The sequence below is a fragment of the Heterodontus francisci genome, chromosome 13, assembly GCF_036365525.1.
Source record: "Heterodontus francisci isolate sHetFra1 chromosome 13, sHetFra1.hap1, whole genome shotgun sequence".
Taxonomy (NCBI): domain Eukaryota; kingdom Metazoa; phylum Chordata; class Chondrichthyes; order Heterodontiformes; family Heterodontidae; genus Heterodontus; species Heterodontus francisci.
In genome coordinates this window covers 22,604,755-22,624,286 of record NC_090383.1, presented here as the reverse complement: position 1 = coordinate 22,624,286, position 19,532 = coordinate 22,604,755, and the positions used below count along the sequence as shown (strand labels likewise).

At 42.7% G+C, this 19,532-nt stretch overlaps 1 protein-coding gene across 1 annotated transcript in view; it reads right to left on the bottom strand.

Annotated features, from left to right (window-relative positions):
- Positions 1-19,312, bottom strand: part of LOC137376692 (synapse differentiation-inducing gene protein 1-like) — a 38,774-nt gene extending 19,462 nt beyond the window's left edge. Inside the window, 3 exon segments of the mRNA XM_068045666.1 lie at positions 6,884-7,021; positions 18,699-19,214; positions 19,217-19,312. Coding sequence (XP_067901767.1) covers positions 6,884-7,021; positions 18,699-19,214; positions 19,217-19,312 — 750 coding nt within the window.
- Between the last annotated feature and the right edge of the window lie 220 nt (positions 19,313-19,532).

Sequence of the window (19,532 nt, the reverse complement as noted above, 5' to 3'; positions counted from 1 at the left end):
AGTGTTTTATACAGATTTATCATAACTTCCTTTTCTTGTACTCTATGCCCTTATTTATAAAGCCTAGTACCTCATATGCTTTATAACTGCTTTCTCAACCTGCCCTGCAACCTTCAATGATTTGGGCACATATACCCCCAGATCCCTCTGCTCCTGCACCACTTTAGAATTGTAACCTTTAATTTATATTGCCTCTTCTCGTTTTTCCTACCAAATGAATCACTTTGGACTTTTCTGCATTAAATTTCATATGCCACTTGTCTGCCCATTTCACCAGCCTATGTCCTCTTGAAGTTTATCACTATCCTCCTCACAGTTCACAAAATGTCCAAGTTCTGTGTCATCCACAAATCTAGGTCATCAATATATATCAAAAAAAGCAGGGGTCCTAACATCGGCCTCTGGGGAACCCCACTATTTACATTCCTCCAGTCCAAAAAACAACCGTTCACTACTACTCTTTCTTTCCTGTCACTCAGCCAATTTTGTATCCAAGCTGCTACTGTCCCTTTTATTCCATGGGCTCTAACTTTGCTGGTAAGCCTGTTATGTGGCACTTTATCAAATGCCTTTTGGAAGTCCATGTACACCACATCAACCGCATTACCCTCATCAACCCTCTGTGTTACCTCATCGAAAAGCTCAAGTAAGTTAGTTAAACATGATTTGGCTTTCCTTAACTAATCCACATTTGTCCAAGTGACTATTAATTTTGTCCCGAATATCCCACCACTGAGGTTAAAATGACTGGCCTGTAGTTGCTAGGCTTGTAATTACACCATTTTATGAACTAGGGTATAAGATTTGCAATTCTCCAGTCCTCTGGCACCACCCCTGTATCTAAGGAGGATTGGAAGATTATGACCAGTGCCTCTGCAATTTCCACCCTAATTTACCTAAGTATCCTTGGATGCATCTCATCTGGTCAGGCTGACTTATCAACTTTAAGTACAGCCAGTCTATCTAATAACTCCTCTTTATCAAATTGTAGCCCATCCAGTTTCTCAACGACTTCCTCTTTCACCATGACTTGGGCAGCCTCTTTTTCCTTGGTAAAGGCAAATGCAAAGTACTCATTTAGTACCTCAGCCATGTGTAAATCCCCTTTTAGGCCCCTAATTGGCACCAGTCCTTTTACAATTTATATGCCTCTAGAAGACTTTTAGAATCCCTTTTATGGTAGTCACGAGTCTCTTCTCATACTCTCTCTTTGCTTCTCTCATTTGTTTTTTCACTTTCCCTTTGAACCTTCTATATTCAGCTTGGTTCTCAATTGTATTATCGACCTGACATCTGTCATATGCACCCTTTTCCTCCTTCATCTTACTCTCATATTCATAACCTTAGGACATTCCAAAGTACTTCACAGTCAATGATACCAGCATGGAGTTTTTGGACTGAGTGGCCTGTTTCTGTGCTGTAGATACGATTCAAGTACATGAGTGTAAGAACACTGTGGAAGGCCTCATCTCCCATCTCATGGCACTAATTGAAGAAGAGCAGGGCAGCTTTCCACAGTGTCCTGGCCAATATTTATCCCTCAACCAACATCACAAAAAAAAAAACGATTATCTCATCATTAATATATTGTTGTTTGTGGGATCTGGCTGTGTGCAAATTGGCTGCCATGTTTTCTACATTGTAATAGCCAGCACACTTCAAAAAAAATACTTCATTGGCTGCAAAATGCTCTGGGCCATCGATGAAAGGTGTTCCTTTCTCCCCTTAGGATCATAGGACATCTGGCTGTCACACTCCCTGATGTGACAATATTTGGACTGAAACCTTCAAAGATGTGACTATGTCAATAGTTGACTCTTATTATTTCAATAGGAATTAAAATGATAATGAAACCCAGCATTTTGATTGTCAGGTTTTTTTGTTTCTGGCTTGCTATTATTCTGCCCTACTCCTATTTCTTATGTTCATAAGACACAGGTACTGTAATAGTTCTTTAAATGGATTATTGATGTTACTAATCCCTATGTTTACAGAGCTCACAGGTTCTGTAATAGTTCTTTAGGTCAGATTATTCACCTCTGCATGTATACAGGACAAGGGTACTTTACATAGAATTACATAGAATGTACAGCACAGAAACAGGCCATTCAGCCCAACCAGTCCATGCCAATGTTAATGCTCCATTCAAGCCTCCTCCCATTCTACCTCATCTAACTCTATCAGCAAAATCCTCTATTTCCTTTATTCCCTTCTCCATCATATGCTTATCTAGCTTTCCCTTAAATGCGTCTACGCTATCTGCCTCGAACAATCTCTATGGTAGCGAGTTCCACATTCTCATAACTCTGGATAAAGAAGTTTCTTCTGAATTCTCTATTGGATTTGTTGGTGACTATCTTATATTGATGGCCTCAGTGGAAAGACCCTATTTGTGTCTACTCTATCAAAGCCTTTCATAACTTTAAAGACCTCTATTAGTTCATCTCTTGGTCTCCTCTTTTCAAGAGAAAAGAGACCCAGTCGGTTTATCTTTTTCTGATAGGCATAACCTTGCATTTTTGACATTATCCTTGTAAATCTTTTTTGCACCCTCTCCAGTTTATATCTTTTCTATGAAATGGTGAACAGAACTGTACACAATAGTTCAAGTGTTGTCAAACCAAGGTTCAATACAAGTTTAGCTTTACTTTTCAATTCTATCTCTCTAGAAATAAACCCTAGTGCTTTGGTTGCTTTTTTAACAGCCGTATTAACCTGCATCACAACTTTTAGTGACTCGTGTGTTTGTACTCCTAGATTCCTTTGCTCCGCTGCCCCATTTAGATTCTTATTTCTAAGTAATATGTGACCACCTTATTTTTCTTATCAAAATGTAATGTCTCAAACTTAGGGCTGGATTTTATGCTCCTGTTGAAGGCAGAATTGTTGGCAGTGTTGGGGGGTGGGGCTAGGAGTGAGGTGGGGTGGGGGGGGGGGGGTGGGGGGTGGCCGGAGGATCCCAGCAGAGCTGTCTGCCATGGAAGCTGGCACTATAATGCTCAATTCCAATTTTGTCAGAGGTGGTGAAGTACCACAGTGGCACTGCCGCCCCGGCACGATGCCATCATCATTTAAATGTTTTACATACTGTTTTACATACATTTGAATGTCATTCAGCACGATTCAACGAGGCATTCTCAATTTAGTGTTTGATGAGCAGTACTCAGGTGCCTTCAGTTTTGCATCTTTCAAATGCTGGCAGCACTGAGGCGAGAGTCCTCGGTGCCTCAAGAGGGAAGGTAACTTCACCGGAGTTATGTAGGGGAAGTGGGGTGTGCAGCGGACATTGCAGTTATGCCAACTCTGCAAGTGGATTGCCTGTCAAGGTGGTGGGGGAACACTGCAAGTGCATTGTGTTTGAAGGTGGGGGTGGGAGGATGTTAGAACACTGCAACGGGATCGTGTGTGAAGGTGGGGATCTCTGAAAATGTATAGGTTGTGTTTGTCTGGGGAGAGGGCATGATAGGGTTTTGGTAAGCTAATGCTGGCTTGCACTTAAATGACGTTGGTATGCTAATGCTGGCTTGCACTTATTGAAAGGTAGTCAGATCAACATTAACCAATCCTATAGAGCTACTGCAGGCATCCTCCAGAACCAAAGTTTACACACTTCTTTGCCCAGGCAGGTTTACTTTAGCTTTTGAAGGAAGCTGAAGGTCCAAGGAGAATAGAGATGGTGCCTGTAGGGCTGGCAGCCTTTTAAATATGGCACCAGCACTTGCTCAACATCAGGTGATGCCGTGAACTGCGCTTCCACTACCACGTGATTGTGGGGGGGTTGGCGGGGGGGGGGGAAACGGCCATCTCCGTTCTGGTAAATGGCTGCCTGTGCATAATCGCAGTGGCACGACTGCTGATGTCACAGGTGGGACCACTGCTATCTTTTTTCTTTTGGGCCTCCTTATCTCGAGAGACAATGGATACGCGCCTGGAGGTGGTCAGTGGTTATTATCTAGGGATAATAAAATTCAGCCCTTATTCTGTGTTGAAATTCATTTACCAATTATAAGCTATTGCTGCAAGTTTATTAAGGTCTTCTTGTAATTTGTTGCAGTCCTCCTCAGTATTGACTATCCTCCCAATTTGGTGTCATCCACAAATATATAAATTGTGTTTTTTATTCCAAAATCTAAATCATTATTATAAATTGTAAACAACAGTGATCCCAGCAATGATTCCTTGTGGTACCCCACAGTCCACCTTCTGCCACTCTACCTTTTACTCCTGCTCTCTACTTACTGTCTTGCACCCAGCTAGTTATCCATTCTGTTGCTTGTCCCCTGACTCTGCATGCTCTGACTTTATTCATTAGTCTAATATGTGGCAGCTTATTGAAGGCCTTTTGGAAATCTAGATAAATTATATCTACTACATTACCCTGGTCTACTCTCTCTAAGAATTCAATGAGATTAGTCAAGCAAGTCTTTCCCATTTGAATTTCATGCTGACTACTCATTACTATATTTTTGGATACTCGATGTTTTTTTTAAATTTTCATCTTTTGTAGGGATCCTATTGTTCTTCCTACCACCGATGTTAAGCTGACTAGTCTATAGTTCCTGGAACATGTTCTAAGTCCCTTCTTAAATATAAATATCACATTGACTATCCACCAGTCCTCTGGCACTTCTACCCCATTTTCTAACGAATTATTAAATGTGTATAGTAATGCCTCAGCTATCTCTACCCTAGATTCTTCTAAATTGCATGAATGTAATCCATTCAGACCAGGGGCTTTATCCTCTTTGAGTTCGATGAGTTTATTTTGAATGCAGTTATCTCAGTACTGATCTCATCGTCCAATGTTCTATCTCCCTGGTAAATCCCAAAGTGAAATAGATGGTCTGTAGATAACCCTTATTAGTGTGATTGATCCTTTACTATCTTTTATCTCTATCCACATGGATTCTATTTCTGGATTATTGATGGCTGCATCACTTTTTTTCTACTGCCATGATGTTATCTCTAATTAAGTACAGCTATTCCACCTCCTCTTTTTCCCTCTTTATCTTTCCTAATATGTAATAACCTGCAATGCCTTAATTTTTTGTAGACATGTCTAAGTACGACTCTACCTGGTTCCTCGCAATGTATTATTGTTTCCCTGTTTTATTAAGGACACTGTGTATGTTTCTCTACAGACAGTTCAACTCATTTTTAATAGCAGTTTCTTTCACTTTATTTTTAACCATCTTACATAAGAACATAAAAAATAGAAGCTGGAGTAGGCCATTTGACCCTTCAAGCCTGCTCCACCATTCAACAAGATTATGGGCGATCTTCTACCTCAACTCCACCTTCTCACACTATCCCCATATCCCTTAATTCCCTTAGTACCCAAAATCTATTGACTCTGTCTTGAATATACTCAATGACTGAACATCCACAGCTCTTTGGGGTAGAGAATTCCAAAGATTCACAACCCTTTGAGTGAAGACATTTCTCTTCATCTCTGTCCTAAATGGTTGACCCTTTATTCTGAGACTGTGACCCTGTATTTGAGATTCCCCAGCCAGGGAAACAACCTCCCAGCGTTTACCCTGTCAAGCCCCTTAAGAATTTTATATGTTTCAATTAGATCACCTCTCATTCTTTTAAACTCCTGGGAATATAGACCTAGCCTACTGAAACTCTCCTCATAGGATAATCTTCTCATCCCAGGAGCCAGTCGTTGCAGTCCCTCTAGGTCAAGTATGTTATTCCTTAGGTAAGGACACCAAAACAGCATACAATACTCCAGGTGTGGCCTTACCACTGCCCTATATAATTGTAGTATGACGTCTCTATGCTTATACTCTAGTAACTTGGTAACAAAAATTAACATACCATTTGCCTTCCTAATTGCTTGCTGTACCTGCATGTTAACATTCTATGATTCATGTGCAAGGACATTCAGGTCCCTCTGAGTGCCAACATTTCCCAGTCTCTCATCATTCAGAAAATATTCTGCCTTTTTTGTAATACTTAAAAAAAAATCTTTAGCACTTCTATAAATCTTTATTCCCTTGCCATTAATGTTCTCCCTTCATTTTGTCTGTCCAATGCTTTCCTTTCCTGTTTCATTTATATTTAGGATTGCTTCATTTCTTGGAGATCCCTCCCCCTGTTTTACTAGATTAAAGACTTTACCATTCCACTGGGACACTGGTCCCATTCCTTTTCAGCAGTCTGCCCATCGGTACAGCTCTTTCCTGTCCCCGTATTGGTGCCAGTGTCCCATGAAAAGGAACCACTCTTTCCCATATCAGAGCTTTAGCCAGACATTAATTCTCCTGATATAAAAGCAAAATATTGCAGATGCTGGAAATCTGAAATAAAAACAAGAAATGCTGGAAATACTCAGCAGGTCTGACAGCAACTATGGAGAGAGAAGCAGAGTTAACGTTTCAGGTCAGTGACCCTTCGTCAGATAATTCTCCTGATCTGTATGTCTCTATGCCAATTTGGATGTGAATTGCGCAATAATCCAGAGACTATTACCCTCAGGATCCTACTTTTTAATTTAGCTCCTAATTCCTGATACTCCCTCAGCAAGACCTCCTCTCTGTTCCTCCCTATGTCACTTGTTCTCACAACAACTGGATTTTCCCCCTTCCTTTCCAAATTCCTCTACAGGCACCTCGAGATATTCCTTACTCTGGTATTGGAAAGGCAACACACCCTTCAGTACTCCCTGAAAGACTGAAATAACTAGTGAATCAAGCCAATCAAGATAGCTTTATGAGTTTTGATCTAACAAAATACATTGACCTGATAAATGCAGAATTACTGCCACAGTGGAATAAAACAACAGTAATCAGTAGTCACGCTAATGCCAACTAATGTTTGATGATAAATTTTGATGTTTCCTTAGCAGTCCTTGTGATATTTCATCTCTACTTACTTCATGTGAAAGATAGAAGGCAGCGATTCCCAAAGGCCAGAAGCAGCACAGCATGGAGAAAACGCTGAGACCCAGATGGTCCCTGGGCGGTATCATTAGGAAATTATCCTCACTTTCTGTCTCACTCGAGTAATCACTCTGCATGAAATCAAAAGGCAAGACATTTGGTGAATGACATAACCCTGGATTGTTTCATCATTTCATAACAAGTGCACAAGTTAGTGAGAAAATCAGGAACTTAGCAAAGAACTAATGAACTGTGATTAAATTGCAATATATTCTTTTTTTTGTGTCACAGAGACTTGTAACTTGTACTTCAATGTCAGCTCATAAGATATGAAGGAACTCTCAATACCAGCAAGTCACTGATAATCAGAAACATCTACTAAATACAAATCTAAATAAAATAGAACCAGCGACGCAGCTTGGTAACCACAAGACAGGAATCTAGTCTCGACCGATATTCAAGTGATTCATAAGGATGTGTTTGCCGGTCTCAGCTTGGTTCTTTCAAAGAGGCAAAATCTGATGGGCTTGAGAGCCTTCAGTCCTTGGCCAGTTAACATAAGGAACAGCATTGATCCTGTCAGAAGACAGGCGATAGGCTATCCCATCGTAAGACATAGGAAAACTTGAAACAATCTCAACCAAGGATAATGGGGAATGTCAGGGTGAATTGGCTGGTTATTTCAAAACTAGCATACCACACACTTTAAAATAATGAACTGGTGCTAACAACAATTGACTTTAACCACCTAGTTTGCAATTTTTCCCCCTTTTGTTCACTAGTTTTGTTCAGCTAGTCTGACACCTCCCAGTGGTTAGTACAGGTGAAGAACTGAGACAGCAATGGAAGAGATCTCTATTTAATCCCTTAGATAAAAATAGAGGGATGAGGAATCTATTTAAAAAGAACACACATTAGAACAACCAACGTGTCCACAAGTAAGGATTGATCATAAAAAGGCAGTTTTGGGACTATTTTCTCCCCCAGGTGCCACTGATGTCTATGAATCCTCCGAGTTCAATTTGAAATTAACTTTAACATAAAGGGTGTTGGATAAGTCAACCCAATAAATAGATCTGTGCAACTAGGAGACAGTAACATGTTTGATAATTCATTTAATTTATTATTGGCAAAACATTAATCTTAAACACCCTAACAAACCATACAGAGTAGCACACATTAGCCCTGTATTATTTTGTGTATATTTAAGAAGGACTGGCGAAGACGGCTTTGCCAAGCCTGTTCATACCCCACAGTCTTGAAGGCAATGGCCTTTCTTTCTTCCCTTCTTTCTTGCGAAGTAAAAACATGGCATCTCTCTTGTACCATTTTCTTTTATGGTTCTCTCCCTGTTCGAGGCAACTCTATCTCATGTTTTATGAACACCCAGTTGCCTGAATGGGCTGCCAAACAGAAGTGAGAGGCCTTTTCATAACATACTTTTCACACATACATATTTCTATCAAATACAGCTGGCACAGCAGATTCCCGTAGAATGAAGGCAACATGGCTACTGCCAGGATACTGGGAATTGACCTGCATGATTCTCTGTGCATGGTCATACACCAGCTAGAGGGAATGGAATCCCTTTTGGTTTCAGTATAAGGCAGAGTTGATATGAGGTCAATGGCAACCTGCAACATGGGACAGCCTGCAATCCTAGTGAGCCATGTATTCGCGCCACTTACTTCTTTCTGGCAAAAGAGAATGACATTTTTTCTTTATTAGTTCAAGGGATATGAGCCTTGCTGGCAAGACCAGCATTTATTGCCCATCTAATTGCCCTTGAGGAGATGGTGGTGAGCCGCTGCAGTCCATCTGGTGTAAGTACACCCACAGTGCTGTTAGGGAGGGAGTTCCAGAATTTTGACCCAGCAACAGTGAAGGAACAGCGATATAGTTGCAAGTCAGGATGGTGTGTGACTTGAAAGGGAACTAGCAGATGGTGGTGTTCCCATGCATCTGCTGCCCTTGTTCTAATAAGTGGTACAGGTCGCGGATTTGGAAGGTGCTGGTGAAGGAGGCTTGGTGCATTGCTGCAGTGCATCTTGTAGATGGTACACACTGCTGCCACTGTTCACCAGTGATGGAGGGAGTGAATGTTTAAGTTGGTGGATGGGGTGCTGATCAAGCAGGCTGCTTTGTCTTGGATGGTGTTGAGCTTCTTGAGTGAGTTTGGAAATGCATTCATCCAGGCAAGTAGAGAGTATTCCATCACACTTGAGCCTTGTAGACGATGAACAGGCTTAGGGGAGTCAGGAGGTGCAGAATTCCCATGGCTGGTCTAATTAAGTTTGCAGTCAAGGGTAACCCCCAGGATGTTGATGGTGGGGGATTCAGCAAATGTAATGCCATTGAAATGCAGTTATCTCTCAATGACTAGACTGCGTCAATGACCTCCTTTACACAACAGTGGATGGCAGATTGTGAGATGCTGCAAATATCTCTAGCTCCAGCCTAGAGGAGCCAGATGCATAAAAGTTCATCGCCACAGTCACCTTCACAGCTATTGGCAATGTGGTTCTTGCCTTGCTCTGAGGTTTCAATTGTGGTTGCAGCTGGTGGCAGATTTCAGTGAGGATCTACTTACTGAAGTGTGGAAGTCACAAACATTTTTCCTCACTGAGATTCAGGTGGGGGAATTGTTCCCTGAACACCTCAGGGCAGATATAGCTTTCTGCTGAGAGCCATTCTCTCCCTCCTTCTCCTTCCTCTTCCAGCAGCTGGTTCTGCTCTGTGTGACCTCTGTTCATTCTCCAAGTCATGCTGAAATCCGAGGAGAATTGCTACTAGTGCACTGGTGCCTGGGAGTAACTGACTTGTGCAGAAGTCTGTCAGCAAAAACTCCTTCAGCACTCCCCATAGACCTTTGCAACTTTAAACAACTAGAAAACTCCAAGCATTTGTAGAATTGAAACAACAGCCAAAAAAAAATCAACCAGCAACTTAGCTGTAAGCAGGTGATGATCCCTTTAAATAGCATTGATGGTGGGGGGGGGGGTGCCAGGGAGATTCTTCCTGCTGCTGAACACTTATTCAGCTGTGCCAGCTTAAGGGAGGGTGACAGCTGGAGTGTTGAGCTCTAAAGTGGCACCGCAGGCATCAAATCAGCATTGTATGTTGATAAACGTCATGATCTGCCTGCTTTGTATACTTCCCGCAGCCATTCACTGCCTGTGCTAATGCCCTCACCAATGTGGCATCCGGTGTGACTTGCCCCAAAGTGTGCATGCACACCACAAATGTCATTTTGGTCCCCAACCGTAGCACCCAAACAATGGGCGCTACCAATCCCAATTTCATGCTGAATCCTTTTGAGATCATGATTTAAACCAATTCTTTCTACATTACAGTTTTGTTTATATTAGGGACAAAAAGTAATATAAAAATATAGTATTGGTATTACAAAGGGCATGGAGCACTCTATTTGAAGACTGCTTTAGAATTTCTATTCAATCAGCTATGTTATACAAGACACAAGTGGGTGTAGATTTGACGCCAAAATTAAACTGAATAAAGCCTGGTGAAGCTGTGTTCACTTGAAGGTTGACAAAGTGATACTGTAAATGGTAGGGATTCAGTGGCCTAGAAATTGGTCCTACTAAGGCCCCAGTATGGCAGGCAGGAATCGTGCACACATTTATGATTAAGTGTGCGCCACTCATCATTTGGGAAAGGACAAACAAGAGGCATCCTTCACCCACGCCTGAAGCAGGTGTTAGGCCCTTTGCATATTCATGCTCATCTCTGAATCAGAATGCCCCACTCGAGATTTGAGCACATAATTTAGGTTGGCACTCCCAGTGGAGTATTGAAGGAGTGGCTGCACTGTCGAAGGTGCTGTTTTTCAGATGAAAAGTTAAACTGAGGGTCTGTCTGCCTTCTCAGGTGGGCATAAAATATGCCATGACTATTTTGAAGAAGAGCAGGTAAGATCTCTCAATATCACAAAAACAGATTATCTGGTCATTATCACATTGCTGCTTGTGGGACCTTACTGTGCACAAATTGGCTGCCGCATTTTCTACATTACAATAGTAATGACACTTCAAAAGGACTTAATTGTCTGAAAGTGCTTTTGGATGTCCTGGGGTTGTGAAAGGTGCTATCTAAATACAAATCTTTTGTTTTGCACTAACTCCCTCATTCCCAGGACCTGTGGATCATCTGACAAGACAGTCCTCAATCATAAAGTGTGGGCAGGTGATTGTAACTTCCAAGCTTTTCCTAATGCTGCAGAGTCATATGGGTAGGGCTCCCCTTAGATTTTTACCCCATCTGTCCCTGAGGCGAAAGCTCTTGCCTTTTCTCAGCAACTCACCCAAGGACCTGGCTAAGATGAGAAACGCACTGCGTGGAAGACACACCATGACTATTTCCTGACCTTTAATACTGAGGAACTTAAACTCCTGACTCGATGGTTCATCTCAATCGGGAAGAAAGCTGGACAATTCTACTTAACTCAGTGGCTGTAGCAAGCAGGATATAATTAGTCAGACCCCAACTGGAGTACTTGTTCAGTTCTCGGCACCACACCTTAGGAAGGATTATATTGGCATTGGAAAGAGAACAGGGCAGATTCACCAGAATCATACTGGGGCTAAAAGAATTCAGTTATAAAGACAGATTGCATAAACCTCATTTGCATTCATTTGAGTTTATTAGCTTAATGGGTGATCTAATTAAAGTATTTAAAATGATAAACGATAGAGAATGAGAAATTATTTCCTCTGGTGGGGGAATCCGGAACAAGAATGTATAATTTTAAAGTTAGAGCTGGGCCATTTAGAAGTAAAATCATGAAGCACTTTTTTATACAAAGGATAGTAAAAGTCGGGAACTCTCTCCCCAAAAGACTGTGGATTCTGATTTTCAAGAATGAGATTGATAGGCTTTTGTTGGATAGGGGCATTGATGGATGTGAAGCAATGGTGGATAAATGGAATTGAGATACAGCTCAGCCATGATCAAATAGAAAGGTGGAAAAGGGGCTGAATGCCTGTTCCTATGTAAACACAAGGACACCAGGTGTATCTTGCGCACGGGCTGGCTGGCATAAGAAAGACTATTCTGAAGAAGTGAAATGGTGTTGGGAGAACAGGTAAGTGATTTTAATGGGCCACTTACTGTAACCTAAATATAAACTGGGAAAACCTGAGCAGTTTCGAGTCAGAGTTAGCTGCAAGAGGAAATGCTCACCTTGACCTGGTATTCATTAATGACCCAGAAAACCTACAGAAAATGAAAGTCATAGCCTCTCTGGAGAACAATGACTACAGAATAATTTGGTTTAACATGAAAGGAATATAGCAATAGGCCATTTAATGCCTCAAACCTGCTGCACCATTCAATTAGATCATGACTGATCTGAATCTTAACTTCATTTACACAACCTGACTTCATATCCCTCAATACCCTTGCCTAACAAAAATCTATCAATCTCAGTTCCGAAATTTTCAAATTGCCCTAGCTTCAATAGCTTTTTGGAGGAGAGAGTTCCAGATTTCCACTACCCTTTTTGTGAAGAAATACTTCCTGACATCACCCCTGAACGCCCTGGCTCTAACTTTAAGTTTATGTTCCCTTATTCTGGACGCCCCACCAGAGGAAATAGTTTCTCTTGCTCCTTTAATCACCCTTAATACCTCAATCTGATCGCCCATTACTCTAGTATACTCAGGAGAACAGCAGACTAATCGTATAGCCTTTAAATGAATCCTTTTAGCTCCAATATGATTGTGATGAATCTGCATTGTACCCTTTCTAAGGCCAATATATCTCTCCTGAGATGTGGTGCTTAGAACTGAATGCACTGAAATGATCTGGGATTCAGAAGCACTAACGGTCAGGCGCTAATTATATAAATTTCATACAAACAAGGGAAAACTACAGCAAATGGATTGGTGGAAGATGTTCAGCCAACACTGAGGTAGAGGATAAATAGGACACCTTCAAAGGAATAGTACTGATCATGTAAGATAAATATATACCTAAAATCAGCAAGCTCAAACTAAACAAACATGACCCTAAATGGAGTAACAAATCAACAGTGATGGGAGAAAAAAATTACCTCGGTAAATCTTGCAGAGAAAAAAAGGGAAGTTAGATGAATAGAGAAACATATGTCAATGCATTAAAAGGCTGATCAGCAGGAACATGAGAGGCTTAGAAAAATGTACACTTACTGTGCAAAAACATGACTGTAAAAAATTATTTCAGTATGAGAAGAAAGAAAGACTTGCATTTGTGTAGCAACCGTCATGGTCTCAGGATGCTGAAAGCCATTTACAGTCAAATAAGTGCTTTTGGGAAGTGTCGTCATTGTAGGAAATGTGGCAGCCAATTTACACACAGCAAGATCCCACAAACAACAATGTGATAAATGGTCAGATAATTTCTCTTAGTGATTTTGGATGAGGAATAAATATTGACCAGGACAATAGGGATTGGTCCCCTGCTCTTCTTCAAAATAGTGCCATGGAATATTTTTATGCCCTCCTGAGAGGGCAGACACAGGTCATTGGTTTAATGTTTCATTTGAAAGATGACACCTCCGACTGTGCAGCACTGCTTCTGTACTGGCACTGGAGTGTCTACCTGCATCATGTACTCAGACCTCTGTAGTGGAACTTGAACCCATGACCTTGTGACTCAGGCAAGACTGATAACACTGAGCTAAGTGCTGATAATTTTTTTTTATAGAGATACAGCACTGAGCCCACCTTTAGCCCACCGAGTCTGTGCTGACCAACAACCACCCATTTATACTAACCCTACAGTAATCCCCTATTCCCTATCACTTCCCTACACTAGGGGCAATTTACAATGGCCAATTTACCTATCACCTGCAAGTCTTTGGATGTGGGAGGAAACCGGAGCACCCGGCGAAAACCCACACAGACACAGGGAAAACTTGCAAACTCCGCACAGGCAGTACCCAGAATTGAACCCGGGTCCCTGGAGCTGTGAGGCTGCGGTGCTAACCACTGCGCCACTGTGCCGCCATAATGTCGTAGTAACAATGGTTAGAGAAGAATTGAGCGCAATAAAAGGTGCAAGTGTGTTTAAAACTGAGAATCAGCATAGCATAGCAAATATTCTGAAGGTCACTTCTTCCAAGTATTCACAAGGGAAGGCATGAGCCACATGGTCTCCTCAAGCACAGGGTAACTAAGGCAGAATAATGACCTTAATGATGGAACTGCCAATCAGGCTTAATGGGCTTAAACCAAATACATCTCCAGGGATAGAGCTGAGAGAGACGAGGGATGGAATTTGCGAGGCACTGACAATCATTATCAGGCAGTCAATGGACACTGGGAAGGTACCAATAGATTGAAAACAGGCAAATGTAGCATTCACATTCAAATAGGTGGACAAAACAGACACAGATAATTACAGATACATTAGTTCTACTTCAATCCCAGAACAAAAATGGAATTGGCTATCAGAGTTAACTGAAGGGTTATCTATACAATAATAAACTAGTAAACGATAGTTAACACGACTTTCCAAGGAGGAGATCCTGACTGACTAACCTTTTCAAATTCTTTGAGGAAGTGATAACCCAAGTGGACTTCTACATTGCATTGTACCTAGACTTTCAAAAACAATTGGACAATATTTCACATGAAGGACCACAGGTTGAGTTCGGAGCTGTATGGATTCAAGGAGAACCATGGGAATAGATAAGAAACTGGCTGAGGAGTAGAAATCTCCTGGTTAAAGGGGTAATGGTAATGTTAGGGGCTCAGGGGTGGGGTGGGGATAAGAGTACTGTGTGAGGTGCTCAGGGCTGTGTGCTTCCTGACCTTAGGTTTCTACTTTACATCAAAGATGGAAATCTGAGATTGGATCGGCCACCTGTTTTGCAGTAGTTCCTGATTTTACTTTCCATTCATGTCAGGCGGCCAATTTGCAGATGATACAAACTAGAAGATGCAGTGGAACTAGAGGAGAGAGCTCAGAAATGACAGAATGAGTTGGGCAAAATATGCATGGTGGACAGAACAATGACAGATGATATTTAAGGCGGACATAAAGTAATTCACATAGGAAAGGAAAATGGGGTTGAAATAGCTATCGAAAAAGTTGAACGATATTGAAGAGTCATAGGAGACTCAACATGACCAGTGAAGCCTACGGGATGTTGAACATTATTGTCAACACAGTCGAACACAAGTCAGGGTAAGTCACGATCAAACTGTACAGAGCTCTGGTCAGACTGCACATTGAGTACTGGGTCCAGTTCTGATCACTGAGAAATAAGGGAGACATTTAAACATTGAAGGCAGGGCAGAGAGAGCCACAAGGCTGACACCCGGGTGACAGGGGTCTGAGTGATGAGGAAGGACTGAAAAAACTTTGGCTTGTCAGCCTGGAAAGGAGGTATTTGAAAGGGATAGATGAGAGTTGTGGGAGTGGAAAGGGTAAATAAAGAATAATCCGCACCTGGAATGGACTTTCAGACAAAGTAGAGGAAAGAGAAATCCGGCATCATTTAAAAAGGTGTTGAAATAGGCAGAAGGTGGGAAAATGGTCTGTTTTTATATAGATATTTATGTATATCTATATAGAGATATATATACAAACACAGATGTACATGAACACACTGTCCTGTTCCAGCTCTTTTAAAGGAGTATTCAATTAGCTCCATCCTCCACTCTTTCTCCATACTCCAAAAATATTTCCTTCTTAAGTATATATGCAATTCCCCCTTGAATGGTAATATCAAATCTGCTTCCACCACTTTTTCAGGCAGTGCATTCCAGTTCATAATAACTTGCTATGGAAAAAAAAAATTCTCATCTTCCCTTTGCTTCTTTTTCTAATTATCTTATATGTGTGTTCTCTGGTTATATGGTTCAACTGCCCCACAATAAACTCAAAGCGGCTATAGAATTTGTCAGGTAATGACTCGCCCAATATGACTTCTTCTTGCATTAGCTCCCACACGGTAATAACTGGCAATCTGATTGAGATCATCACAGAACTGTGTTTACTTTACCAATTTTGTCAAAGGAAACAGTTTGATGTGGGAACCAAAAGGTGATTCTGCGACCTAATTAACACAGAGGTTCATCAGTGTAGTTTGACAACAATTGCTGCATTTGACTGGATTCAGTTTAATAGAAATGGACCTGGAATGACCCCTGGTGCCGTTGATTGCTAACCATAGCTGCGGTTCAGTGGGTAGCACTCTTGCCCATAAATTAAAAGGTTTTGGGTTCATGCCCCACTCCAGACACTTGAACACATAATCCAAGCTGACATTCCAATGCAGTACTGAGGGAGTTCAAGAGTTCATCTACCTAGGCTCAACTATCACCAGTAACCTGTCTCTAGATGCAGAAATCAACAAGCACATGGGAAAGGCTTCCACTGCTATGTCCAGACTGGCCAAGAGAGTGTGGGAAAATGGTGCACTGACATGGAACACAAAAGTCCGAGTGTATCAAGCCTGTGTCCTCAGTACCTTGCTCTATGGCAGCGAGGCCTGGACAACGTATGTCAGCCAAGAGCGACGTCTCAATTCATTCCATCTTCGCTGCCTCCAGAGAATACTTGGCATCAGGTGGCAGGACCGTATCTCCAACACAGAAGTCCTCGAGGCAGCCAACATCCCCAGCTTATACACAATACTGAGTCAGCGGCGCTTGAGCTGGCTTGGCCATGTGAGCCGCATGGAAGATGGCAGGATCCCCAAAGACACATTGTACAGCGAGCTCGCCACTGGTATCAGACCCACCGGCCGTCCATGTCTCCGCTTCAAAGAGGTCTACAAATGCGACATGAAGTCCTGTGACATTGATCACGAGTCGTGGGAGTCAGTTGCCAGCGTTCGGCAGAGCTGGCGGGCAGTCATAAAGGCGGGGCTAAAGTGTGGCGAGTCAAAGAGACTTAGCAGTTGGCAGGAAAAAAGACAAAAGCGCAAGGGGAGAGCCAACTGTGTAACAGCCCCGACAAACAAATTTTTCTGCAGCACCTGTGGAAGAGTCTGTCACTCTAGAATTGGCCTTTATAGCCACTCCAGGCGCTGCTCCACACACCACTGACCACCTCCAGGCGCTTACCCATTGTCTCTCGAGATAAGGAGGCCAAAGACTGAGAGAGTGCTGCACTGTCAGCGGTGTTGACTCTAGCTGCCCTCTCAGGCGAACATAAAAGATCCAATGAAGAACAAGAGATCTCTCCTCAATTTCCTGGACAATATTTATCTGGTGATTATCTCAAGACTGTTAGTAGGACCTTGCTGTACACAAATTGGCTGTCATGTTTCCCTATATTTCAACAGTGCTGAATGGGCTGTCAAATGCTTTGAGGTGTCCTGAGTTGTGTAAAGTGTTATATAAATGCAAGCTTTTTTCAAAGGAAGATTTTTTAAAAAGCTTGCATTATTCCTTCAGTGAAATCTGCTCAGTTAACATGGCCTTCAGTATGTACTGGATTGTTGACAATTGTTATTACTCTGTTAAGGCCCTTGTGCTTCTAAATTATATTATGTAAAAGAAATCCATGGCCTTGGGCCTCCCCATCTCTGTAAGGTTCTCCAGCCCTACGACACTCAGAGATCACAGCACTCATCCAATTCTGGCCTGTACACATCTCTGATTTCCTTTACCCCACCAGTTGTGCTTTCAGCTGCCTAGGCCTTAAGCTCTGGAACTCCTCCCTAAAATTCTTCACCTCTCTACCCTCCTTGAAGATACACCTTAAAAGCTACTTATTTGGCCAAGCGTTGTCATCTGTCCTAATGTCTCCTTATGTGGTTCAGTGTCAAATTTTGTTTGCTAACGCCTCTGTGGAGCACCTTGGGACATTCTACTATATTACAGGCACTATGTAAATGCAAGTTGTTGTTGTTGCTACTTCCACCATCTCCCCAGGGAACCTGCTGCACACATTGAGTGCTCGCTCACTGGAAGAGTGGTCTGAATTTTGTCAGCGTGACAGGGGTCCCAACACTGGGCCGGAAACCTGGGGGCAATGCCACCTTGGCTGTTTGGGGGATACCTGGCTGCATTTTTCAGCGCTCAGGCAATTAACTGCCTGGCGCCAGGGCTCCCGTCCCTTAAAAAGAGAGGAGCCCACCTCCAAAAACTGCCGGCCAATTGGAGGGCTGGCAGCTTTCAGTCTCAGCAGCATTAACAGGAGCCGTGGCCACACCGACCTCCTCACAAGGTAAGTGGGGTTGGGGGTTGCTGAAACCAATCAGGTAATCGCCAGTGAGGAGTTGTTGGGGCAGTTGTTGGGGCAGTTGTTGGGGCAGGTTTTGGAATGTTTCTGCGGGGGTGGCCTCCCAACCCACAGGAAGGCTGCCAGTAAAACCTGGTGGCCTCCCCATTTGATGGGTGGGGGGGGGGGGGTGCCTATCAGCCACTGGTAAAATGCCAGCAGCGGTGGAAAGAGGCCCTTAGGTGGCCCTTAATTGGCTACCTAAGAGCCTCAATTTGCCTCTGGGCGGGAAGGCTGTCCTCCACTTTCTGTGTCCTCCACCTTCCCCACTCCTGATAAAATTTCATGATGTCAGGAAGGCAACGGGCACTCCACCTCCCCCACCCCTTGCCATTTAATGCACCCCCCACCCCCCTGCCTCCCAGCTCATCCCTAGAGGGTGAGTAAAATTCTAGTCCAATGTTTCTATTGGCTTCAATGGAGTGTTAAATCCGGTGACGTTGTAAAGTGGATGTCAGATCCAATCATGTACTCATTCCCATCGGGCAGGTGATATTAAAATTACCCTCCCTCCCCCCCACCCCCACCCCCAGAACCTAATTTCCAAAGTAACAATTTGAAAAAGATTCCTACCTCCAGCTCTTGGAACTCATCCTCATCCTCCACATCGTAAGACAGGGTTTGGACTTTGCCATCCTCAGCTGAGAGGTCTATAAAGTGGCTGTCTCCATAGTCCAGGCCATCCTTTGTGGGGGACCTGCTTTCAATAAAAGTTGTTTCACAGCAGTCTGAACTGTTATTCTCAGCCCAGGGTCTCAGCATGCTCTCGGAGTATAAAATGATATTAGGTCGGTATTGGGCCTCGACTGTGCGTTGCAATGTGCTGGGATTGAGGACCTGTTGCTGGCCGGAATCACTCCTTCTCCTTTCTATGTAGTTTTGAGGTGGGAAACTCCCCAGCATGTGTCCCTGGTATTGAGGAGCTGAATAGAGAGACACCAACCCATCCTTGCTGTCTGTCGCCAAGTCTTTGGTGTTGATTAGACCATTCCTCTTCCCAGTCTCGACAACAGCTTTGTGACTCAAGTCCTTGTTTGGATCCATTTGACTCTCCATTTTCTTTATTACCCCTCACCTATTTTCCTCAGAATTCCCAATGCTGTCCAAGAGAAAAAGTTATTTAAGTGGAGCCCACATTCGACCTCTAGATCTTCTTCCTGTTGAGAAAACAGAAATCTTTTGCTCATCACTGCAAACCAAGGAATCGGGTTCAGATGCCTGATGCACCATCAGATTTATTGACCTCTCCATCCACGTTTTGTATTTTTTGTAAAGTTATTAATTTTCCTGAGCTCAATCAACAACAACTTGCATTTGTAAAGGGCCTTTAATGCAATAAAACATCCCAAGATGCTTCACAGTAGCAAAGTCAAACAAAATTTGGCACCAAGCCACAGAATGAGATAT